This window comes from Cnephaeus nilssonii, assembly GCF_951640355.1.
Source record: "Cnephaeus nilssonii genome assembly, chromosome: 4".
NCBI lineage: Eukaryota > Metazoa > Chordata > Mammalia > Chiroptera > Vespertilionidae > Cnephaeus > Cnephaeus nilssonii.
In genome coordinates, this window is record NC_137075.1 from 11127386 (window position 1) to 11153934 (window position 26549).

The window sequence follows — 26549 nt, forward strand, 5'->3', positions numbered from 1 at the left end:
TATTTTTCTTTTTTTAAAACATTTTTTCGAAAATACACTTTAATTATATTTAACTAAACAAATAAAACAATGTTCTTAAAAATAAAATTTAAATTTTATAAGAACAGAAAAAAGTTTTTTTATTTAATTGTCTTTGGATGATGATATATCCAGACACTCCCATTGTGGTCTGATGGTAATGTTCCATCTTGAGGCATTTGCTTTAGGTAATCCTGCTTTGAAAAAATTGTCAAGTTTAGTTTGAACTTTTGAAGTCTGCTGTTTTTTATAATTAACTCCCTAAAATTTCGAAAATGGGTGTAATAAAGCTGAATTTCATTATTTGATGAATTGTCAATATTATTAGATTGTGGAGATGGGATCTAAGCACTGATAACTTTATAATTGGGGTGTATTGTCATTTTTCATAGTCTCTTTCAAATCATTTTTGGAAATGCAGTGTGTACAATTTTAAAATTTATTATATTTTCTATAATATGACTACAGTACAGATTAAATAGGTTTTTGGTGGGCTGATTTAAGAACCTTATCTCTGTCACAATCTGCCTATTAGAAAATGCATTTTCAAGTTCTAGATTACTGAGTAAGATTTTATCCAACTTGGAAACTTGAGCTTTTCTACCTGTATTTCCATTTATGGTATTAAAATACATTACCCATTTGGAGTAAAGGACATTTCAACACTTGCTTTAACAAAAGTGTTAATGGACAAGTGTGGTAGTTTTTTTTATTGAATAATTCAATTTTAAAGCCTTTCTAAAAACATAATAACACTGGTTTAAAATTTTTAAGTTGAAATTTGTGTAACAAAATTAACCATTAATCATCTTAAACTACACAGTTCAGTGTATATAATTCATATATTTATAATATGCAGAGCTATCCCTTCTATCTCGTTTCAGGACATTCTCATCCCTCAGAGGGAAGCTCACACCTCTTCCAGGGGTGGGGGACCTTTTTTCTGCCAGGGGCCATTTGGATATTTATACATCATTCGAGGGCCATACAAAATTATCAGCTTAAAAATTAGCCTACTATATTTGGTCAAACATTTAATTAACTCACCTCTAACACCTTGGCAGTGTCAGACCAAATGATTTTGTGGGCCCACCACTTGCATTAACTAGTCAGTGCACATCTTCTCATCTCCCTTCCCTGTCCTCCTGGCAACCACTAGTGTGCCTTCTGTCTTTGTTGTCTGTTCTGGAAATTTCTGGGTCTTTTTCAACACTATATCATTGTGCAAGTTTACTTTTTCTGTATTACAAGAATCTTAGTATTAAATGATTATATATAATTAACTGGAATGTGATTATAATATGATGGACTGCATTGATTTTGATACATAATACTTGTTAGCCAAAATTGGGAAATACCTATTTTACTAAGTGAATGCCACATTGATTAGAAGTTCTGGAGCCTGCAAAGTGATTATGAACCTGTGAAAGTTTTCTCAAATTACATAATGGAACTGGCATTTTGTTATTTTCTTGCCTTAATTAGGATAGATTTTCTTTTTTTTTGGTTAAAATTTAATCATATTTTGCTAACCCTTATTAAAACATTTTTGCTTATTTTATGGAGTTTTCTTTGAGTAGCAACTATATTTAGACTAAGATATATTCATGTGTGAAAAAGGGCTTTTTTTTTTTTTTTACCAGACTTAGGATATTTTTATGAAGTTATTTTATTAAGCAACACAAAAACATTGGTTAATTTTGAATTCTGTTAAGTAGAGAAAGTACATCAGATAGTTGTTGAAATAAAGATCTAATTTTTTTCTCCCAAATCTCTCACCTGTATAGCCAAACCTATATTATTTATCTGCCCACTTAGCACTTCTATGTCAGATTCAGAAACTTCGGTGTTTGAAAAGTTACATTTCTCTTACATTTCTTTTTTGTAATAGCACTGCTGATTTGTTGGTTTATTACTTCAACAAATATGTATTGAACTACATATAAGGCACTGGTGTTATATTAATGAACATAACAGATATGATCCGAGCATACAACCTATTGGAGTATCCAGTGAGTAAATAATGGATATGTCGTTATACTTTACATTAAATGCAATGAAAGAGACAAAACTGGGGGCAGTAGTAAATAATGGGAGGGGTGGAGGAGTGGTCAGGGAAAGCTTCTCTATAAAAAGTGTCATTGAAGCTGAGATGCCACATCTACCCATTGCTCAAGCTTGGGAGTTTCCCTCAGATCTTCCCTCTCACCCTCACATTCTGTCTTCTGAATCTCTCTCAGATTTGGGCCCTCTTCACTCTCTGTCACTGCCCTCGCTCAGGCCTTCAACATTTCTTATGGAAATTATTAGGTTACTTTTGTGGTTGGATCCCAGTCTGCCACCCTTTCTTAGTTCTTTCTTTCCACTGCCTGTTACTTGCTGCTTCACCTCATCCAATACTCTGAGAACACTTAAAGGCCCTCACATGTTATGTTCTCTCTAGCTTCTGTGCCTTTGTACTATCTGTGTTTTTCATCTCCTGTTTCCATCTAGCTAACTCTTATTCCTTAGCTCAAGTGTCAGCCTCCAGGAAGCCTTCTTTCTCTCCCTGGTTGATTTAGTTACAGCTTTCTCACAGCACTTATCACATTGGATGGTAATTGTTTTTGTATTTGCACATTTTTGATATGGCAGATTTTGTTCTTATTTTATATTCAAGTTAGAGTGCTTAATACTAAGAGCATTAGTAATTGGGTCTTGATTCCTGTGAGAATTTTGTGAAAGTTTTAGACCTTTTTCTTGAGTGATGCAATACATGCACAAATTTTGTGCCAGTTTTAATCCATCCATTGATTAGGTAAGAATCCCTGATTTAGAGTGTCTTTCTCATCCTCAGGCATAGGCTGTTCTCATTATGGCTATTCCTCTGTGTTTTGATACCTGTATTTCCTTTCTGCCTCTGGGTTGTTGCCCTGCACAGTTTCAATTTTGGCATTTTTTTTTATAGGCTTGATTCCTATCTCTATCCTTCCAGTTCCTGTGCTCACATAACCAGGACCCATACTCTCAGATTAATGGTGTTACTTAGTTCCTGTATCATTGAAATTATTTTTTTCTCTCTACTTCTGATAGTAACTTGAGGAATGTTTTTACTGAACATCCTGTGCACACTTTTAACTGTATAGTTGATGTTTTTGTTGAGACACAACAAAGAGCTTTTATGAAAAGTATCCGACTTGCATATCTAAGGCAATCTAACATATGCTTTATGAAAAAATTATAGTAAAACTTCATGAGTGTTTCTAAAATTCCCTGTATACAAAAAATGTGGGTCAGCAACAGTATGTCACCTTTGTTTATAGATATGAGTTTTTATCAGACCAGGCAAAACTTTCAACATTACCTTTTATATATTATTGAGAAAATATTTTATATTGTGTTTATCTCTCATACAAGAAATATTTATTTTTTTGTAATTAAAGTACATGGAGAAAATAGCTAAGGTGTCAGTTACATATAAATAAATTTTGAATTAGGAATATTTTTATATGTGTGTATATGTTTCAGCTAAAATAAAATTGACTGCTCTGTCATATACATACAGTGCTTCCTAATACTGATGATTACCATAGGCACCAGTTCATTTTGATTAAATTCATTTGAATATCCGAAGCTAAAGCAATGAGGAAGTGCTCTTTAGTTCCACCTGAAATAATTTTAAAATAACATTTAACTTGAGCATAGTGACTTTTATTTTCACAGGGTTTGGTGATTAAAGCTATGTCACTATTTTTTACATCAACTGACTAATATATCTAGTTTATCCAGGGCCCCATTTATCATCTGATAATATGTTTAGTGAAGCACATACTGAATTTTTTATGCCACATTAAGGCCAATTTTATGCATAGTGCCATTACTTTTGAATAGTTTATTAAATACAGTCACTGCATTTATTCTACCTAGATATTTTTACATTTTGACAAAGTGGGTTAGTATCTTAAATAATTTTCAGACTACTAGTATATTGTTGTAAAGTAGCAGCAGAGTAATTCATTTTTTGGTATTTTTATCATAACACTAGAGGCCCAGTGCATGATTGAATCATGCACGTGTAGGGTCCCCTACACGCTTTCGCTTTCGATCGCGGGGGAGCTGGGTGCCTATCTGCTGGTGCACCAGGCTTTTCGGAAGCCTCCGGCTCGGTGGAGGCTTCTGAAAGGCCTGGTGTCTGAGCGGACAGGCACCCAGCTCCCACGCTTTTGATGGTCCGCGGCGGGACATGAGCTCGCTGCCCCAGAGGCCCCTTCTGTTCCGCAGCACAGCCATGGCTCAGACGCTGAGCTCACGCCGCTGTTGGCGACCCGCTGGCCCAATCAGCTACCCCAGCCACCCCGAGTCCCTCCCCCTGCGCCTCCCGCTGGCCCAATCGTGGGCGTAGCAGAGTGATGATAACTTACATATTATCATTTTATTAGGTAGGATTGTATCACTTTCTTTGAACAGCAAATCACAAATAATTTTTCCAGTGCTGACTTGTAGCATTTATATAGAAATCTAATTTGATAGCAAAATACTTTATGGGGCTTCTATGACTTGAGAAGAGGAAGTTTTAAATTACAGAATTACTAAAAATAACTTTATAGATGTATTAAGAAGTTATATTCTTAACACCTTGCTGGACCGGTTGTTTCGAGGCAGAACTTGCCTGTGTGGCTGGTTGCTTTTCTTTTAGTAGTTTTGGCAACCCACGGTTTCCCTTCTTGTTCCACAGACCAGTGTTTTGTTCTTCAGTAATGTAAGTTCAGCTGTAGATATGCTGTTGTAGTAATTATCTTGGTAAATATGATGCCAGGAACCAAGAAAAGGCTATAAGATGGATAATATAATCTGTTGTAACTTTTTGCCTTTCCTTATATATGTTTTTTTAAAAAAATATATTTTATTGATATTTTACAGAGAGGAAGGGAGAGGGATAGAAAGTTAGAAACATTGATGAGAGAGAAACATCGATTAGCTGCCTTCTGCACACTGGGGATGTGCCCGCAACCAAGGTACATGCCCTTGACTGGAATCGAACCTGGGACCCTTGAGTCTGCAGGCCGACGCTCTATCCACTGAGCCAAACCGGTTAGGGCCCTTATATATGTTTTTTAAAAAACTTTATTGTTGAAAGTATTACATATGTCTCCTAGTTCCCCCATTGACCTCTTCTAGCCTGGCCCCGCCCCCACCCCAGGCCTTTACCACCCTATTATCTGTGTCCATGGGTTATGTATATATACTTACAAGTTCTTTGGTTGATCTCTTTCCATCCACCCACCCTCTGTGTTATATATCTTGAAGTTACAAATATAGCCACTCTTTACTTTCACAAAGCTTCCTTACTAAAGTTCCATATTTTATTATTTTTGCTGGATTATATGTCTTGAATTTGATGTGTCCTCTCCATGGAATCATTGTTTCGAGTGCTAACTGCTGTTTTGGTATATATAAAGATTTAAATTTCTAAATAAAGCGATCCAAAAGAGGTTTGTAAAGACGGTCTGTGTTACATGTTGTTTGTGAATTGTCATTCAGATGACAGAATGTAAGTATTTGCTTGAACCTCTTTCCAGTCATAGTTTTCAGAAATATGGGTGATTCCCCCTAACCGGTTTGGCTCAGTGGATAGAGTGTCGGCCGGCGGACTGAAGAGTCCCAGGTTCGATTCCGGTCAAGGGCACATGCCTGGGTTGCGGGCTTGATCCCCAGTAGGGGGTGTGCAGAGGGCAGCCAATCAATGATTCTTTCTCATCATTGACATTTCTAACTCTCTCTCCCTCTCCCTTCCTCTCTGAAATTAATTCAAAATAAAAATAAAAAGAACACAGAATATTTCTAAAAAATAGAAGTATGGGTGATTCAAGTAACAGATTGGTTGACCAGGAATTTTTTTATTCTGGCTTCTTTGTTTTTCTTACCCTTTGTTAGTCCCATCAATATAAGTAAACCAAGAAACTTCTTTATATCTATCAATATAAGTAACGTCTGTCTATGGTGAAGTTTTAGCAGAGGTTTTGTGGTATTTTTACATTTGTTGATGGTATAAATTGATTTGAGAAGTAATGAAATCAACAAATAAATTGGGACCTAGCCAGTTTGGCTCAGTGGATAGAGTGTTGGCCGGTGGGCTAAAGGGTCCTGGGTTTGATTCCAGTCAAAGGTATGTACCTTGGTTTCAGGTTCGATCCCTGACCCTGATGGGGGCATGTGTGGGAGGCAACCAATTGATGTGTCTCTCTTACATTGATGTTTCTCTCTCTCTGTCTTTCTCCTTCCCTCCCACTCTCTCTAAAAATCAGTGGAAAAATATCCTTGGGTGAGGATTAACAACAACAAAAAATTTAAAAAAAAAAAAGCTTACTTATACTTTGTGGGTATTCAGATTGAACAGTTACATCTGAAATATTTATAAAATTTTCCAGAGCTGGTAAAATGTCTTTTTCTGCTCATTCTTCTTCAGAATCACTTTCACTATCAGATACTATCACATTTCTCTCTTGCCTTCATGATGGTCTAATGTCAGACTCATTACTATCTTCTGACAAAGTACTATCTTCCAGCTGACTACCAAAATCAGTCAGATAAAGTATCTGCACATAATTTGCTCAAATGGTCTTCTCTGCTGCAATGTGGTTTTTAAAAAAGAATTAAATGTATTTTAAAGAATTAGATATATTGTTTGTCACATCTCTGAAAATACTGATGAGTTGAGAAAAAGACATGAGTTAACTTATGACCGGTCAGCAATGTTTGGACACGGAAACACGAGTATACTTGTGACTGGTCAGCAAGGTGTTAAAAAGGACTAAACACAATACATACAAACTAATCTTTTCTTTTAAGCTAATTTTTAGAGTATCAGATCATTTTGATCCACTCATATGTAAAGGTTTGGACTTCATTGTCTATAAGAATGATATATATATATATATATACATATATATATACACAGTATTACTCTGTTCCATAGGGTCAAGAGAAATATGGATTATTAAATGTAACAAAAATTACTGAAAATGGAAAAAAGGTTCGGTAAGTACACAAATCATAAATGTTCTGCTATGTTTCATCTGATTGAAATAAAGAAAACCTATGAATTTAATTATATTCTAGTAGAAATGTTTAAAAAGTCTATAAGAATTTCAAATAATATATTTTCTAATATAATGTATGTATTATTGTCATGAAATGTATGAAATTTTTTCTTTGTGTGTCTTAACATATTAAGGTGAAATTAAATTAGAGGTGAAAAGGCAGAGGATTCTGAGCAAGGATTAGCTTTATTAAAAATTTTTTAATAAGTAATAAATGCACATGACAAAAATAAAAGGCATGCACAATATTTAATCAAAAGTCAGTCACCCAGCCATCAGTTTCTCTCCCCAGAGGCAACCAGCTAAATCTAATGAGATGTAGTATTCTCTTCAGAGATAGAATATATATATTTGTATGTGCATAGATTAATTTTTAAATACAATCTTTTGACAGTTTATCTTGGACATAGTTTCATTTTATTGCATTCAGAGCTGCCACATTGTGACTGCTGCATAGTTACATATTGTATCACAGTTCATTTAACTATTTGTTATTTGCAAGTATGTAAATATGCCTATCTATTGGTTGGCATTTAGGATGTTTACATTTTTTTGCTATTACAAACAAAATTATACTTAGTATCTTGCATAGTTTATTTTGTAAGTATATAAGTAGGCCTGTAGAATAAATTTTATAAAAGTGGAATTGCTAGGCCATATTCAATGGTCATCTTCATAGTGTTCCAAATTATTTTCTAAAGCATTGAATCAGTCCATACCTCTCAGTAGCAGTGGATTTCTCCACACCTTTGCAGTTTAATATGTTGTCAAATTCTTTGATCTTTGCTAATAGAAATTAGAGAGAAATGGTATTTTTTATTTGTCTTTGTGTGGCATAGAGTGTCATAAGTCATTTGTATTTTTGTTGTTGAACTGTCAGTTCTTACCCTTTGTTTTTCTATTGAGTTGTTGGGCTTGTTTGGTTGATGTCTTTGTAAGCCAAGTTGCATTTTCTCCAGTTTTTAAAAATTTGTAAAATGCTATGATTTTATAGTCCAAATGAGATCAGTCCGTTGTTTAAGAAAGCATTTAAAATCTACATGTAGTTGAACTTTCAAATCTGTGTGGATGAGCAATCAAATCTGTGCTTATATTGAACTATGTCCAATATTAGTACTTGGAAGTTTTTAGTGCTTGAAAATAGCGTTACAAATACTGCAACTATCTGTTCTTTAAACTGTTCTTCAGTACAAATCACTTGTAAATTGGGTCTTTATTTTTCTCTTTCTCTCTTTTGACTGTATTTAGTAAAAATAATTATTTGGCCATTTGGTTTTTATTGTTGCTTTAACTGTGATAGTCTTACAGATTTTCTAATTTTTTGGGGAATACTTTTGTTGATTTATATTTTCCTAAGAATATCATCCATTTTACTACCAAATTTACATAGAGTTGAACAAAATAGTCTTTGCATTTCCAGTATATTAGTGGTCCTCATATATTTTGATCTGAGGAACCTTTTAAACTCTTAAAAATCATTAATTACTGCAAAGAACTTATGTTCTTATAGTTTATTGTTATTTACTCTGAGGAATTAAAACAAAATTTAAGAATATTTATTAACTTTTAAAGCTAATAACCTGTTACATGTTAACATGGAGAACATTTTTTATGAAGAAAACCCCCTTTATTTTCCAATACATAGAAAATTTCCATGAGAAGCATTACATTGTTTTACATTTTCACAAATCTTTAATATCTGGCTTAATGGAAAATAGCTAGATTTTCATCTCTGCTTGTAGTCTGTTTGCTGTGACATTATTTTGGTTAAAGTATATGAAGAAAATCTTTCTTTACACAGTAAAGTTGAAAAAGGGAAGAATATTTTAATAGCCTTCTCAGATTATTGTGCATATTTTTTCTGTTGCACTCAAACTCCACAAATGTTAGTTTCAATGAATACTGAAAAACCATCAGTGAACTTCTCATACTTAATTACATGAAAATCCATGGGTCTGTGTTGCATTTTGAATGAATCTTTACACGTGCATAATTTTGTAGCATCTTGTAGGTCATTTGGAAAATACTCGTTTAAGTTTACTGATTTCAAATGTTGACACTCTATTTTATTATATCAAAGAACCACAAATCAGAATAGTCACTTAGTAATGGAAAACTGACAACTTCATAGAAGCAGATATGCCAAGTTTTCCAAAATCTTTCTTTTTGAAACTTTAATTTTTTATTGTCAACAAATGTGTGTTATGTGCCATTGAGTCAGCTCCGACTCCTAGCCACCAAGGATGAATGAGTGATAGTCATCATGTCCTGTTCTCTACAGCCTTGTTCAGCTCCTGTATACTCATGCCTATGGCTTTTATGGAGTCAGTCCATTTCATATTTTGTCTTCCCCTTACCTGTGGTCTTCTATTTTTTCCAGCATTATTGTCTTTTCCAAAGGACCCTGTCTTCTTATGATGTGCTTGAAGTAGGACAGTTTTAGTTTTGTGATTTTTGCCTCAAGCAGTGTCTGAGGCTTAATTTGCTCTAGGATCCACTTGTTCATCTTTCTGGTGGTCCAGGGTATGCTTAGAGCTCTCCTTCAACACCATGTTTCAAGTGAATCACTTTTTTCCTCTCAGCCTTCTTCACTGTTCCACTTTCACATCAGTACATAGTATTTGGAAATATGAGGGTGTGGATGACCTTAATCTTGGTCTCTAATGACACATCCTTGCTCTTCGTGATCTTTCATAATTCTTCATTTGCTGCCCTTCCAAGTCTCAGCCTTCTTTTCATTTCTTGGCTGCAGTCTCCATTGGAATTGATGACTGAACCAAGGTAAGCAAAATCTTTAATATCAATATCTTCATTATCTAGGTTAAAGGTGTATATTTCTTCTGTAGTCATGATTTTTGTCTTTTTAATGTTCAAATGCAGTCCTGCTTTGGCATTTTCTTCTTTTCATCAGAAGTTTCAAGTCATTGCTACCTTCCACAAGTAATATGGTGTCATCTGCATATCTTAAGTTACTGATATCTTAAGTCATTGATATTTCTTTCACCAATTTTCACTACTTCCTCTGAATCTAGCCCAGTTCTTTGTATGATATGTTGTATGTACAAATTAAATAAATAGGGAAATGAAATGCTCCCTGGTCTGACACCTCTGCTATAGGAAACCATTCTGTTTCCATATTCTGTGACAGCAACTTCCTGTCCATAGGACAGGTTACACATTAGGACAGTCAAGTGCTGAGGCATGCCAGTTGCTTTCAGAGCAACCCAGAGCTTTTCATGATGGTCACAAAGACTTTACTGTAGTCTACAAAACATAGACTAACCTTTTTCTGAAATTCTTTGCGACACTCCGGTATCCAGTGAATGCTCACAATTAGATATTGAGTGCTACTTTTTTTCCTGAATCTACCTTGTACATCTAACAAGTCAATAAACACTATTATTTATTGTCTTTGAAATGAAAGATTTATTTTTCAGATCTTCATTTATTTTTGAGATGATGTCTACTTGCCAGATAATCAAGTCTAAATAACCAGAGTGTGCCCATCAATGGTTTTTTGTTTTTTTTTCCTGGCAAAAAATTGGGTACCATGAAAAAAAAAAGTGATTAATTCTGCTTGCAACTCATTCACAGAAGTGCTTTAGTCCTTGAAGCAACTATTGTTAATTGTGCTAAAATTTCAGTATTTGTTCTCACATATATATTTATTACTTCTATAGTATTTTTATTTAAATATAGTTTATTTAAAGTGGAAATATATTTTACTATTTTTCAAAGTAGGGAATCAGTAGATATTATCTAAGAACAGAGATTGAACATTAAAAAATTACAAATAAAAATAAATTATTACAAAATATTTTAAGACATCCATACAAAATAGTAAAATGAAGTAAAAATAAAATGATGACAGAACAAGCACCAAACATATCTATCATATCACAATTTCAACAAATGTAAGTCAACTATACTCATTTATTGAAAGTAAAAGGTGCTCAGACTGAAGCACAAATCAAAACCCAACTAAATATTATATATAACAGAGACATCTAAAAATGATAAAAGTTTTTAAAAAAAGGCTTTTCAAAGATATGCAAAGATCAGGAATAGGGATCTTAATACCAGATGAGTTCAATTCAGGCTAAAAGCATGAAGCATCACAAAGATTAATACTTTTAAATGATAAAGCACTGTGAATAAATCCACTATGAATCTTAATCATTAAGAACAGCCATTCACCAAATGCATAAAGATCCATAGGCAAAAAGAACAGGAAATAAAAAGATATATAGATAGAAACTCAGATGTAGTAAACTTTTTTCCTAATTTTTTTATGGTTGACACTATTACAGATATCCTCCATCCCCCCCCCCCCAAACTTTTTTTGAAATTTTAAATATTTGTCTTCCCCCCCTGTTTTATTGAGAAATAATTGCCATACATCACTGTATTAAGTTTAAGGCATACAGCAAGATGGTTTGATTTACATATATTGTGAAATGATTACCATAATAGGTTCAGCTAACATCCATCTTCTCATATAGATACAATAAACAGAAAAGAAAAAGGGAAAATATTTTCTCTTTTTGATGAGAACTAGTAAGATTTACTCATAGTTATCATGTTGTACATTTTATGCCTAGTGCTTACTTATATTATTACTGTGAGTTTGTATCTTTAACCACCTTCCTCCCCCTACCTTCTGCCTCTTTTTCTTTGAGGTTTTGTTTTGTTTTTAAAATTCCACACATAATTGAGATTATATGGTATTTGTCTTTCTCTGTCTGACTTATTTCACTTAGCATAAGGCCTTCAAGGTCCATCCATGTTGTCACAAATAACAGGATTTCCTTTTCTTTTTTATGGTTGAATGATATGCCATTATATGTATATATACCACAACTTCTTTATTCATTCATTCATCAGAGAACACTTAGGTTGTTTCCTTGTCTGGGCTATTGTAAATTATGCTGCTATGAACATGAAGGAGCAAATATCTTTTCGAGTTAGTGCTTTTCTTTCTTTTGGATATATGCCCAGAAGTGGAATTGCTGGGTCATAAAGTAATTCTATATTTAATATTTTGAGGAACCTCCATACTGTTTTGCATAGTGGCTGCGCCAATTTACAATCCCACCAGCAGTGCACAAGGTTTCTTTTTCTCCACATCATTTGTTACTTCTTGTCTTTTTGATGATGGCCATTTAACAGGTCTAAGGTGATATCGCATTGTGGTTTTAATTTGCAATTTTCCTAATGACTAGTTGAGCATCTTTTCATGTGCCTATTAGCTTTTAGTATATCTTCTTTGAAGAAATGTCTATTCAGGTCTTTTACCCATTTTTCTTTTTCATTGGGTTGTATGGGCTTTTGCTGTTAAGTTATGTGAGTTCTTTATACATTTTGGATATTAACCCATTATCAGGTATCTGGTTTGTAAATTTTTTCCCCATTCTGTAGGTTGTCTTTCACTTTGTTGATAGTTTCTTTCACTATGCAGAGCTTTTTAGTTCGATCTAGTCCCACTTTTTTATTTTGTTGCTTGTGCTTTAAATGTCATATTTAAAAAAATTATTACCAAGACTCAAGTCAGGGAGCTTTATTCTATGTTTTTGTCTAGAAGGTTTATGGTTTTAGGTCCTACATTTAGGTCTTTAATCTATTTTTAGTGAATTTTTGTGAGTAGTGTAAGTTACAGATTTAGCTTCATTCTTTTAAGTGAATATTCAAGTATCCCAGCATAATTTATTGAAAATTATCTTTTTCCATTAAGTATTCTTGTCAAATATTAGTTGACTAAGTAGTGGTGAACTTTATTTCCCTTTTCTTAACCCTTGAAGTTTAAGTAGATATAAAAGGAAATAAAATAATAATGTAGGTCTGATTGATAGATATTAAATTCTACACTCTGAAAATGGAGAATAAACCTTTTTTTGAGTGCCTGTAGAGTTTCCACAAAACTGGCCACATGTTTGGCAGTAAGGTAAGTTTTAATAAATTTCTGTAGTAGACATATTTAACATTTTACTTTAGCCTGCCAGCGATTGAATTCCCTTATAAGGTAAACATTGGTTACCTCTGGAGTATGGATTGAATGAGAATAAATGCGTTTTCCTTTATATATTTCTATATTCAGAGTCCTGGATAAGTACCCTGGAAGCATAATTAGGTATACAGTTATTCTGATAAACTGTATCTCTAACTTCATTGATTTTGGGGCCTTTATGGTCATGTTGGGATAATGAAATGATTGTAATTTTCATTAGCTTTATATCCCTAATAAAAACAATTAGAGTGTCAATAATGACTGTAAATTTGGACAACATTGATAACCACTAAATAGTGTTTAATTTTTAAAGTTTGGTTGTAAAAACTAGGAAATTGAACTTTGATTGGTCATCTTTATAATTACAGAAAGAACTGGTTGTCTTCTTGGGCCGTGTTGCAGGGTTCATCTTTACTCTTTACCAAAACTCAAGGAAGTAGCACAAGTTGGGTAAGTATTTCTTCTCTTTGGGGGCTTTATACATTCAAAATATGTCGATAGTATTGTACCTGAAGTTCATGAAGTATACCATAGTCCTTCTAGCTATGGCTAATGTGAAAAAAAAAGTAAATGAAAAAGATTAAATACTGCCATTTGCGAACAACATGGATACACCTTGAAAATATCATGGTAAGTGAAATATGTCTGATGGAAAAAGTCAAGAACCATATGATTTCATTCACATGGTGGATATAAAACAGAAAGCAACAAACAAACGAATTAGACAAATAAACAAAAACTCATAGACCCAGACAGCAGTATGGTGGTTACCAGAGGGAAAGGGAGGTGGGGGGAGGTGGAAGAGGATAAAGGGGGCCAAATGTATGGTGACAGAAGGAGTCTTGACTTTGGGTGGTGAAGACACTGCAGTATACAGATGATGTCTTAAAATCAACAGATTCTGTTTTATCCATTGAACTGAAAGGTGGGCTTACTATTTAGGCATGATAGAACAAATACATTTCTTGATTCATGTTCAGGATATTAAAGCTCTCCTCTATTTGTGACTCTACTATTTCAAGTATTTAGTCAGAAAATAAGTAGTAATGTGCCAAGCTCCACCTTGAACGGACCCCTAAATACTAGTCAGTGATTCAGGTGTCCATGTCCGTATATAATGTCAGCCAGGTTTTAGAAGAGAAAGAAATGTCACCATTACTTGTAGCATTTTGAAACTTTTTGTATATTTGAGTGTTTACTATTATTACTCCTCAGTTATTTGTAGTACAAATTCTAAAAAGTATATTTGTGACATAATATCTAATACTTTTTGAATGCTTAATATGCGTTAGGTACAATTAATTGCAATTGCAGAAACATAGTTTAAAATTCTCTGATTTAGCCAGTATTGAAATTGTAGAATTCTTTTTTTTTTAAATTTCTTTATTGATTAAGGTGTCACATATTTGTCCTCATCCCCCCATTCCCATCCCACACCCCTCCCCACGGATGCCCCAACCCCCTGTTGAACTTAACCATTGGTTAGGCTCATGTGCATGCACACAAGTCCTTTGGTTGATCTCTCCCCCCTCCCCCCACCCTCCCCTATCCTCCCTCTGAGGCCCGATAGTCCGATCGATGCCTCCTTGTTTCTGGTTCTGTTCTTGTTCATCAGTCTATGTTGTTCATCATTTCCCCTAGATGAGCGAGATCATGTGTCACTAGAGATATACTTATATGAACTGAATGTGAGACAAGCAATAATAGTTATGCTGACAGGCAAATGAATCAGTCTGTAGTGAGTTTCTTTCTGGACCAACAGTTCTTTTGAGACCCAATATCAATTTCCACCAGTTCCTTATGTGTACATGTCGGCACTGACCCCTCAGCTCTGGATGGTGGACGAATGGTGGTAATGCAGGTTCGATTCCCTCTGGTTGGGCCTCGGCCGGACCCAGGGGCACGGCTTCATCCGGACCCAGGGGCACATGGCCTCTCCCAGACCCAGGGTCGCTTGGCCTCACCCGGATCCAGGGGCCCACGGCCTCACCCGGACCCGGGACCCAGCCTCAGGGTCCAGCTTCCCCCGGATCCAGGGGTGCATGGCCTCTCCCAGACCCAGGGTCGCGTGGCCTCACCCGGATCCAGGGACACACGGCCTCACCCGGACCCGGGACCCAGCTTCACCCGGACCCAGGGGCGCGTGGCCCCACCCGGACCCAGGGGCGCGTGGCCTCACCCGGGCCCGGGACCCGGCCTCACCCGGATCCAGGGGCACACGGCCTCACCCGGACCCGGGATCCAGCTTCCCCCGGACCCAGGGGCGCGTGGCCTCACCCAGACCCAGGGTCGCGTGGCCTCACCCAGATCCCGGGGCCCATGGCCTCACCCAGACCCGGGGCCCAGCCTCACCCGGATCCAGGGGCACAGGGCCTCACCTGGACCCAGGGGCACGCGGCCTCTCCCGGGCCCGGGACCCAGCCTCACCCGGATCCAGGGGCACACGGCCTCACCCGGACCCGGGATCCAGCTTCACCCGGACCCAGGGGCGCGTGGCCTTACCCGGACCCAGGGGCGCGCGGCCTCTCCTGGGCCCGGGACCCAGCCTCACCTGGATCCAGGGGCACACGGCCTCGCCCGGACCCGGGATCTAGCTTCCCCCGGACCCAGGGGCGCGTGGCCTCACCCGGACCCAGGGGCGCATGGCCTCTCCCAGACCCAGGGTCGCGTGGCCTCACCTGGATCCAGGGGCCCACGGCCTCACCCGGACCCGGGACCCAGCCTCACCCGGATCCAGGGGCACACGGCCTCGCCCAGACCCAGGGTCCAGCTTCACCCGGACCTAGGGGCGCATGGCCTCACCCGAACCCAGGGGCGCGCGGCCTCTCCCGGGCCCGGGACCCAGCCTCACCCAGATCCAGGGGCACACGGCCTCACCCGGACCCGGGACCCAGCCTCACCCGGATCCAGGGGCACACGGCCTCACCCGGACCCGGGATCCAGCTTCACCTGGACCCGGGGGCGCGTGGCCTTACCCGGACCCAGGGGCGCGTGGCCTCACCCGGGCCCGGGACCCAGCCTCACCCGGATCCAGGGGCACGTGGCCTCACCCGGACCCGGGATCTAGCTTCCCCCGGACCCAGGGGCACATGGCCTCACCCGGACCCGGGGCCCAGCCTCACCCAGATCCAGGGGCACACGGCCTCACCCGGACCCAGGGGCGCATGGCCTCACCTGGACCCAGGGGCGCGTGTCCTCTCCCGGGCCCGGGACCCAGCCTCACCCAGATCCAGGGGCACACGGCCTCGCCCGGACCCAGGGGCGCGTGGCCTCACCTGGACCCAAGTGCGCGAGGCCTCATCCGGACCCGGGACCCAGCCTCTCCCTGATCCAGGGGCATATGGCCTCACCCGGACCCGGGATACAGCTTCACCCGGACCCAGGGGCGTGTGGCCTCTCCCAGACCCAGGGTTGCGTGGCCTCACCCGGGTCCAGGGGCGCACTGCCCCACCCGGACCCAGGTACCAGCCTCACCCGGACCTAGGGGCGCATAGCCTCACCCGGACCCATGGGGGCGGCCCCACCCGGACCCGGGACCCAGTCTCACCCGGACCCAGGGACGTGCGGCCTTACCCGGACCCAGGTACCAGCCTCACCCGGACCTAGGGGTGCATAGCCTCACCCGGATCCAGGGGCACACGGCCTCGCCCAGACCCAGGACCCAGCCTCACCCGGACCCGTGGGCGTGCAGCCTTACCCGGATCCAGGGGCATGTGGCCTCACCCGGACCCGGTACCCAGCCTCACCCTGACCCAGTTCCCAACCTCACCCGGACCCAGGGGTGCGGGGTTTCGTCTTCTTGATCCCAATTCCTGTTGGTCAATTCCATCTCAGCAATTCCTTCGGCCATTTTCTCAGAGCTCCAGGGCAGCCGCCGCAGAACTCGTTGGTTGGCGGGCTTGGCGAAGCTCCGGTGTGCCCGGTGCGCGGCGGCGGGCTGGTCCGGGGTCGCTGCGTCAGCCCTTGGGTCTGCAGCGGTGGCCGGTCGCTGAGCGTGTGCACCTGGCCGCTTCCGGGGCGTTGAGATTCTTGAAGGACTCGGAGGTCAGCAAGCGCGGAGTCTCCCACTCCATGTCTCCCAGGGGCTCGTCTGTCCGTGCTCGGCAGCGAGTGGAGCCGTCCCCTCAGCCGGAGACCGCCGGGGGAACTGCGCCGAGCACGTTCCAGGCCGCCCTTGTGTCGCCTGAGCCGTAGTTCTTAAAGTGTGATCTTTGGGTCACCGGCATCAGCATTATCCCGCGTACCCCTCTCTTTTTTTCTAGTTGTAGAGCATCTGCTCAGCCAGCCCTCCGGTGGTTCTGGATGGTGTCTGCTCTGCTCTCCCGTCTTAGACTCAAAATTGTTGTGGTAGGCAACAATCAGGCTTCCGCCCTATGCCTCCATCTTGGTCCTCCTTTGTATAGTTAAGTCTTGATGGTTGTTGGTGTCGCTGGGAGGAATTGTCCTCCAGGCCAATTGGCCGTGCGGACCCTCTGTGTCTATAAAGGAAGAGTTGCTGTGCAGGAGACACGTTTATGGGCCGGGTCTTGGTGCAGCAAGGCTTTGGCGCTCACTGAGTCTGCCTCTTGAATGTATCTCTTATGCGAGAGTTTGAAATCTGGTGTCATCTCACACCGACCACTAGATGCCCTCCTTTCTGGGTCTCCAATGGAGTGTAGGTCAGCTACTGCCTGAGGCCACTCAGCAGGAATTACAGCAAAAATTGCAGTTTCCTCCTCCTGTCTGAGCGTCCCTGGAGCAGTCCGACTAGAACCGCAGTTTATCTGGTCAAGCTGCCATAGGGCAGGCCACCCACATGCAAAAGCTGTTGTTTGGAGCCCAGGTGGGCCTGCAAAACGTGCGGGGCGGGTCTGCAAAACGTGCGGGGTGGGTCCCAGGGCGGGGCGGGTCTCAGGGCGGGGCGGGGCCTCAGGGCGCCACCAGGCCATGGCATGGCGAACCGCAGTGGCTTCAAGTCTGCTTTTTTCTGCTTTCCGCGTTTCTAAGCCACCTCGTTCCGCATTCCAGCGCAGCAAACACTGATTGCTGGGCGCACCTTCGCAAGGAAGTTACTCCCACTCTCCGACACGAAGGCCAAGAGTCCAGCCTCTCCCCGCAGGCGTCTGGGTCTCCCGTGCGTCCCCAGAAGCTGGATTTCAGGGTGATGGGGAGCTAATCTCCCCTAGGGTTGGAACCAAAGCTGCACGACCCTTCCCCCGCCTCCAGCCCGACCCACGCACCTCCGCACCTCAGCCCCTCCGAGTTCGCTCTTTCCTCTTCCCTCTTAGCTGTAAATCCACCATTCAGCCAGCTCTCCTGTGGTTCTGGGTGGCAGACGCTCTGTCCTCCAGTTGTATTATTGAAATTGCTGTGCGCGGCGAAGTTCCTTTGTTTAACTTTCCTGCCTTCTTGGTTCTCCTCCCTCAAAATGGCTAAAGGACTGGAATGTAAGGCGGGAAGTCCTAAAAATCCTCTAAGTCGGTGTCGGCGGCCAACAGGGTCCCGAGGATCTCACTGGGTAGCTCTGCCAGGTCGGTGACGCTGATGGGCCCGTCCCGCAGAAAGATGGTCTCTTCCTTCACCGAGAGCCACTGCGCCGAGTCCGCGGCCGCCGCCACAGCAGCTGCCGCGGCCGCCCACGAGCTCATGGCCCCGGCTGAGGTGCTGACTGAGAGGAGCAGCCACCCAGCCTGGGGAGACGCGAGCAGGAGTCGCCGCGCTCACCAGTCCATCTTTTTAGTTGTATTTCCGAAACTGCCATGCGAGGCAACAGATCAGCCGTTCACCTCCGCCGCCATCTTGGCTCCTCCCCTCTGAAATTGTAGAATTCTTAATGAATTTTTAACTGTGGAGATTCACTATTTGAATTTTTGCCTTTACATAAAATTTTATTAATATAATATTAGTAATCATTTCATATCGGTATAATTAAATAAAGTACAATCACACTGTTTTATAGTCTCAGTAAAAGCTAAACAGATGTGGAATATGATAAAATGCTTGGTAATGTAGTGATTTTTAATTTTATTTTATTTTTAATTAATTTTTATTGTTGAGATTATTACAGATGTCCCTCTTCCCCCTAACCCCGTAGCTCCCCTCCACCCGGTTCCCACCCCACCCCAGGCCTTCGCCGCCCTATTGTCTGTGTCCATAGGTAATGCATACATGCATATAAGATCTTTATCTAATCTCTTCCCACACCCCCAACACCCCCCTTCCATCTGAGAATCGTCAGTCTCTTCCATATCCATGCCCCTGATTCTATTCCTTTCAGCAATTAATTCTGTTCATCAGATTTTTTATTCATTTGATTTTTTTATTCATTTGATTTTTAGATTAACTTGTTCATAGATATGGATTTGTTGTCACTTTGTTCATATTTTTTATCTTTACCTTTTCCTTCTTCTTTCTCTTCTTAAAGAATACCTTTCAGCATGTATAATAATAAAAGCGTAATATGCTAACTAGACTGGATGTCCTTCTGGACGATTTTCCAGACAAAGCCGGGGCTGTGAGGGAAGCCTGGGTCCCCGGTGTCTGCTGGCAGCCGGAGGGAAGCCCAGGTCCCTGGTGCCAGAGGGAAGCCGGTGCCAGTAGCCAGGAGAAGGAAGGCCTACTCTTGCACGAATTTCATGCATCGGGCTTCTAGTTTCATATAATACTGATTTGGAGGTGATGAACTCCTTTAGCTTTTTCTTGTCTGTGAAGCTCTTTATCTGACCTTCAATTCTAAATGACAGCTTTGCTGGGTAGAGTAATCTTGGTTGTAGGTTCTTGCTATTCATCACTTTGAATATTTCTTGCCACTCCCTTATGGCTTGCATAGTTTCTGTTGAGAAATCAGCTGACAGTCATATGGGTGCTCCCTTGTAGGTAACTAACTGTTTTTCTCTTGCTGCTTGTAAGATTCTCTCTTTGTCTTTTGCCCTTGGCATTTTAATTATGATGTGTCTTGGTGTGGTCCTCTTTGGATTCCTCTTGTTTGGAGTTCTCTGCGCTTCCTGGACTTGTAAGTCTATTTCTTTCACCAGGTTGGGGAAGTTTTCTGTCATTATTTCTTCAAATAGGTTTTCAATATCTTGCCCTCTCTCTTCTTCTGGTACCCCTATAATTCGGATGTTGGTAAGCTTGAAGTTGTCCCAGAGGCTCCTTACACTATCTTCATATTTTTGGATTCTTTTTTCTTTTTGCTTTTCCGGTTGGGTGTTTTTTGCTTCTTTGTATTTCAAATCTTTGACTTGATTCTTGGGATTCTGTAGTCTGCTGTTGGATCTCTGTATATTATTCATTATTTCAGTCAGTGTATGCTTAATTTCTAATTGGTCCTTTTTCATATCCTCGAGGGTCTCACTAAATTTCTCAGAGGTTTCTAGAAGATTCTTGAGTAACCTTATAACTGTGGTTTTGAACTCTATATCTTGTAGCTTGCTTTCCTCCATTTCTTTCATTTGTGACATGTTTCTTTGTCTCCGCATTTTGCTGCTTCCCTGTGTTGATAAGGAGGCTTTGTGTGCTAGCTGTCCTATAGGGCCCAGTGGCTCAGCCTCCCCAGTCACCTGAGGTGGACGCTCTTGGTGCACCCCTTTGTGGGCTGTGTGCACAGTCTTATTGTAGTTAAGCCTTGATTGCTGTTGGTATCACTGGGAGGAATTGACCTCCAGGCCAATTGGCAGCCTCCACAGAGGCAATCTCCCTCCCGATTAAAAAAGCGGCACACCCAGGTGCCGGACCAGCCCATTCTGCACCTCTGCACCTCCTACCAGTCTCAATGTGCTTTCTTCTTTACCTCTCTAGTTGTAGTACTTCCACTCAGCCAGCTTTCTGGCGGTTCTGGATGATAATTTTCTGTATTTTAATTGCAATTTTGATGTGGTTGTGGGAGGCAGCAAGTGCAGACATTTACGTATGCTGCTATTTTGGTTCTTTTTAGTTTTTATTTGATGACAAATTTTTAAAAATCTCAAGATAGCCTTGCTTTTTCCTTCCCATAAATAACACATACTAAGGGACTGAAAACTAATTTTTAAATGGCTTAAGTAAAAGCAAGTAAGATTATTCAAATAAAAAGTGTATGTGTGTGTATGATGTATTTTGGCATATACAATATTCATAAATATTAAAAATTGATTAAATATGGAGGGTGTTTCTTTTTTGTTGCCATTTGTATTAGTTATTGGTTAATTCCTCCTGTGTTTCATCTTGCAAAAATCGGCAAAGAGGATGTGAGGGCGATCTGGCTGCGACATCTGTTAACCCCATTGTTCGCCAGGGTTGATTCGGCTGATCTGGCTGGCTAGGCGGGTGTCCCCCTCCTCTCTCACCGATCCATGTGCGTTCCTCCCGAAGCTGTGCACTTCCCTCCCCCACATGAGAGGACTGGTCTTCAGTTAAGGGTATACAAGTAGCTTCGCTCTCCTGCTAGAACCTCCAAACAAGCTCTCAAAAATCAGCAAATACAATATATGTCTGACATTTTCTTTCTTTTGTAGACAAAAGCTACCACATTATGTATGCTGTTATATTTTGCTTCTTTTTTTCTCTTAGCAATATATATTGGAAATCACTCAGCCCATAAAAATCTCCTTTAATCTTTTTTAGGGTTACATAATATTTCATTATGTAGATGTTCCATAATTTTTTCTAAGGATGGACATTTAGATTGTTTCCTAATTTTTCTGTTACAGAATGCCAGTTAAGATGCTTCTTAATTAACTCTATAATAATGATTACTCAAAAAAGGATTTCAAAGAATCCTACTTTTGTTTTTCTGCTCACTCACCAATTAGATCTGTTGTAGGTAAAATGTATGCTGATTATACAGTGATTTCCCTGAGGATGAGATGCTAATGCTATCATATAAGCTAAAAGGACAAAAATCAGCTATAATAAAAATTGCCCTTGTGCATCTCTTTGGAAGATGGTATATTAGAGCTCAGTCTGTAGCACAGCCAGTTTTTTCCTTTAATTTTGGGAAGAAATGGCTTTTCCTTCAGTTGAGTTTGGATGGTTTATGATAAGGGGTTATGTTATAGAAGTATGGTTCTTTAAAAATTAGATCAACACAGTTTAAGTCGTTGATTCAAATTTTATACTTACTCCACTGCATATACTTATTGATGAGTAAAGTCACCCAAACTATTTGAAGTTATGTTTCTTAAAAATCATTCACGCTTTGTATTTATTTTTGGTTCTATGGATAGCTAAAATTGAGTAAATAGAAATGTACATATGTGGCATGCAACTCCACTGTATAAGATACATTTTGCATAGCTGTTGTGTTATCTAAAAATCCAGTGAGATTTTCCTTCTCCATAAGGATAGATACATTCCACTAGTTTTCTGGAAAATATTAGTTATTTACTGGTTTGTTATATCAGTAATGTAAATGACACTTGCTTTTTCCTTACCTCATTTTTTTCAACAGACATAAAAACTGCTATGTTCTGGGCTGTGTTAAATTTTGAGGTTTTGGTCCCTGTCTTCATTGCTTACATTATAATGGGGAAAATCAACACATGCACAGTTATAATACAGTGTGTCATATGCTCCCTCTCAGATAGCATTCATCATATACCTTGAGTATTTTAAAAATTTTTCACACAAATATTGGTACATATTCAAATTTATTTATACATGATTTCAAATTTCTAAAAATAGTCACTTTGGGGAAGATAATTCTTTGTTGTGGGGGCTGTCCTATGCATTATAAGGTGATTAGCAGATGATAGTAGCATCTAAACCGCCTGTTGTGACAACTAAAAATGTCCTCAGGGGGCAAAATCATCTCTATTTGAGAACTACTTTCCTAGAGGAAGGGGAAGGCAGCTTAGATGGTAGGGTCATCTAAGAAGACTCAGGAAGGAGTACCAGAGAATATTGCCCAGCAGATCACAAGGAGGAAGCTTAGATGACTTCTCTATTATCCTTCAAGTTCTTTGTCGTGATTTTAGCTAACACAGGCCTGTTTAACGTATAATGCTTTATTCATCACTAATCTTAAAAATAAAACATGAATTTATGTAATAACGTCAGAAAATATTCTGATAAAATTAGAGCTTTTGTAAAAGTATTTGGAAGTTCAACTTTGCTGTGTTGTGTCTGCTTGTAGAATTGTATTTTTGTCTTACCTGTTTCCCATTATGCTTTTCTCTTGTGTGTCCTTTTGCCATTGTGCCATGTTATGACATCATCATTTTCTTCCCCTTTTTCACCAAGTCATTTTGCCAACAGGGCTCAGTCTCTGAGCTCTTACATTCTCTGCTTTCTTAGAAAAATTCTGTCAGTCTTTGGCCTGCTGTCACTTATGTAAAATCTGATCCTGTCTCAGCTGTCACTATTATGTGTTGTTATTGCATACCCTTTGCCACAGTAATTTTATTTTCTTTGCTATGAATGCATTGGAGGGATTGATTACAGTAGAGAAAAGTGAGACTGGATTTTGAAAAAGAAAGTATAACAGACACAAGATGTTGCCAACTATATATTGAATGCATCTTTCTAGCATTCGATGCCATGTTATTGAATTTATAGTTGTTTACTTTATCTTATTTGGTTAGTTACTTGTATCTTAACTTATATGTAGCAAACCATCTACAGAGCATGTAATAAATTAAATGGATTTTTATCATTTTGTTAAATATGTATACTTAAGTTTTAATAACTTTTGAGATTTATCATTTTTGCTCAGAAACTTCTATATGTCCATTGTAACTTTATGGTTAATTAAATGTCTTCTGAGTGACAAACTGTATGTAAGAAGGCCAAGAATTTGTAGAATAGTTAAAAATCTTATTATTATTTTTATTTCACTAATAAAAATCCTATATAATATCCTAAATTTTGTTTTGTTATAACAAGTACTTATTTAAGTCCACATTGCTAGCTGCAAAAATGGACTAAAAGGAAAAAGATGAAGTTGAACCATTTATTAAATGTGAAACTACTGACATTATGAATAATGAATAAATTATGACAAGGTTGGTAATATCTTTTTCCAATGGCAAATCTAATTTGACTTGAAAATATTTTAGCAAATGAAATTTCCTGTAACAAATCTTTCTGACTTTAAGATTACAGTTCATCAGTCCTTAAAGATTTTAAAACCTCCAAACCTTTCAGTGACATAGGAATGCTGTTTTACATTCTTAGTTAACAGACTAAACAAAAATTTAAGTTAATGATTGCAAGATACAGTATAAGTCTACATTTAACATAGATTTTCTGCTATTTGCTAATCTTTTTCGTATCTGGTTAACAAAATATAATAGCTAGTTAAGTGCTTTTTCTTCTGAGACCAGCCATGCCAACTATCTTCCTATTATTTTCACAGTTCCTCATTAAATTGCTAAGGCTTTATAGCATCTGGCTCTAATTATAATTTCTAACAAAGGCTAAATTAAAGAACATGGGGTATAGAGTTTTCTGACTTTGTAAGTTATTGGTAGTTGTTGACAACAAATAATTAGTAAGGAAATCACTCTTGAAATCACCAAATCATAGTTAGAGAATATTTATTAGGTAGAAAGGTACTTAATATCTGCCAGATATTTATATATATATATATATTGCCTTGCCTTTTTGAACACATCATTTCACGTAGTCATATTAAGCTTAGGATAAATGCCAAGAAATGGAATTGCTAAGCCAAAGAATACATGTATTTGTAAATTTGTAAATATATAGGTTGTGTCCCAAAAAATGTATATACACTTTGAATAATTATTAATTCCAATGGATTAAATCTGAAAAGAAAGAAACATCAATTGAGCTATCAGAAAAAAGTGTGTGTACATTTTTTTTGGACACTCTATAGAATTACCAATTTTTCCTCTCTAGGAGTTGTTCTAATTTATACCCTACTTACATATGAAGGTTGTTAATACTCTATAGCGGGGGTGGGGAACTTTTTTCTGCCAAGGGCCATTTGGATATTCGTAACATCATTCACGGGCCATACAAAATTATCAACTTGAAAATTAGCCTGCTATATTTGGTCAAACATTTAATTAACTCACCCCTAATGCCTTGGCAGGGCCAGACCAAATGATTTTGTGGGCCTTATACGGCCCGCAGGCCAGACATTCCCCACCTTTGCTCTATAGCCTCACCAACACAGTTTTTCCTCAAAAGTTTGTATTTTATTTTATTACCTTTTTTTCCTTTTCCTTTTTGCTACACTGTTGGATGAAAAAAGATTTTAATGTGGCTTTATTTTGTATTTTTCTTATGATAGAAGTTGTCATTTTATTTCCTTTTCTATGACCTATATATTTATGTCTTGCAGACATTTTTCAGTTTTAAAGTGGAAATTGTTATTTTATAATAGAGAAAGAGAAGAATTTGAGATAATCACCTGTTTGATTTATTGTTAATAATATAAAGTTGGTCTTCATTCTTTTTGAATGTACACATGTACATGAATATCACATAAAGGCTTTTTTTTCTCTTTTTTCTAAACATGAAGTTTGGGAGTAATCAGTCCAAACCAGAGTTCACAGTGGACCTTAAGGGGGCGATGATTGAGATGGCTTCCAAGGATAAATCCAGCAAAAAGAATGTATTTGAGGTAATAAATTTTTTTCTGAGTATAATTCACATTCTTAACTGTAGTGATTGGATCTTCTTTTTTTGAGTTACTTTGGAAATGGCCTTTCAGTATAATTAAGTCAGTTTGTATTAAGAAAAACAGCTGGTATGAAGATCTGGGTTTCATTTGCATAAATTATAGGATCTCACATATATTACGAGCCTTTGTTCCACAAATCTTGCCTTTCCCCAGCAGCACTAAAAAAGGTATGATTTCATTTACTATGAAATCTAATATTTAAAAATACTTTCCATTTTGTGATTAAAAACCCCTGCATAGTAATGTGTGATTTTGCGTCATTTATTGCTGCAAATCAGACCACCCAATTAGCAGCTTACGAAGAGTCACATTGCTTAATTTGTCTGGTACTGAGCTGAGTGATTCTTCTGATCTTTCATGAGTCTTCAGTCACCCAGTGGCTTGACTGGGGCTGGATGGTTCACTTGTCTGGTGTTGGTGCCAGCTGTTTGCTAGGCCTCTTTCTCCACAAGATCTCTAATTCTCAAGGAGGCTACCCCAGGCTTCTTTATGTGTTGGAATCAGGGTTCCAAGAGGGGCTTTGTGAAAGCTGCAAGACTTCTTGCAGCCTAAATTTAGAAGTCATATGTCAAATATATTCTGTTGGTGAACTCAAGTCAAAAGGCCAGCCAAGTATTCTGGGTTGAGGGGAATTAGAGTCCACCAGTTGATGAGCAGTACAAAGTCACATTGTAGAGTATGGATAGAGAGATGGGAAGAATTTTTGAGGCTCTCTTTGCAAACAATCTTTCAGATCCCAACCTTCCTTTCTAGCTTCAAGGTTTAGTCCTTTCCTAGCTTGTTGTCTAGGCAGATTGGATTAGTTGCTGTTTTCCTGCCTCTTTGATTTTTCACTCTGTAT

General features: G+C 39.3%; 1 protein-coding gene across 4 annotated transcripts in view; it reads left to right on the forward strand.

The window, feature by feature from the left end:
• Positions 1-26549, forward strand: part of ARHGAP12 (Rho GTPase activating protein 12) — a 174126-nt gene that overhangs the window by 130502 nt on the left and 17075 nt on the right. For all 4 annotated transcript variants that reach the window (XM_079768604.1, XM_079768605.1, XM_079768606.1 and 1 more), the window contains 3 exons: positions 6974-7035; positions 13470-13551; positions 25547-25648. In XM_079768604.1, coding sequence (XP_079624730.1) covers positions 6974-7035; positions 13470-13551; positions 25547-25648 — 246 coding nt within the window. The remainder of the gene's footprint in view (positions 1-6973; positions 7036-13469; positions 13552-25546; positions 25649-26549) is intronic.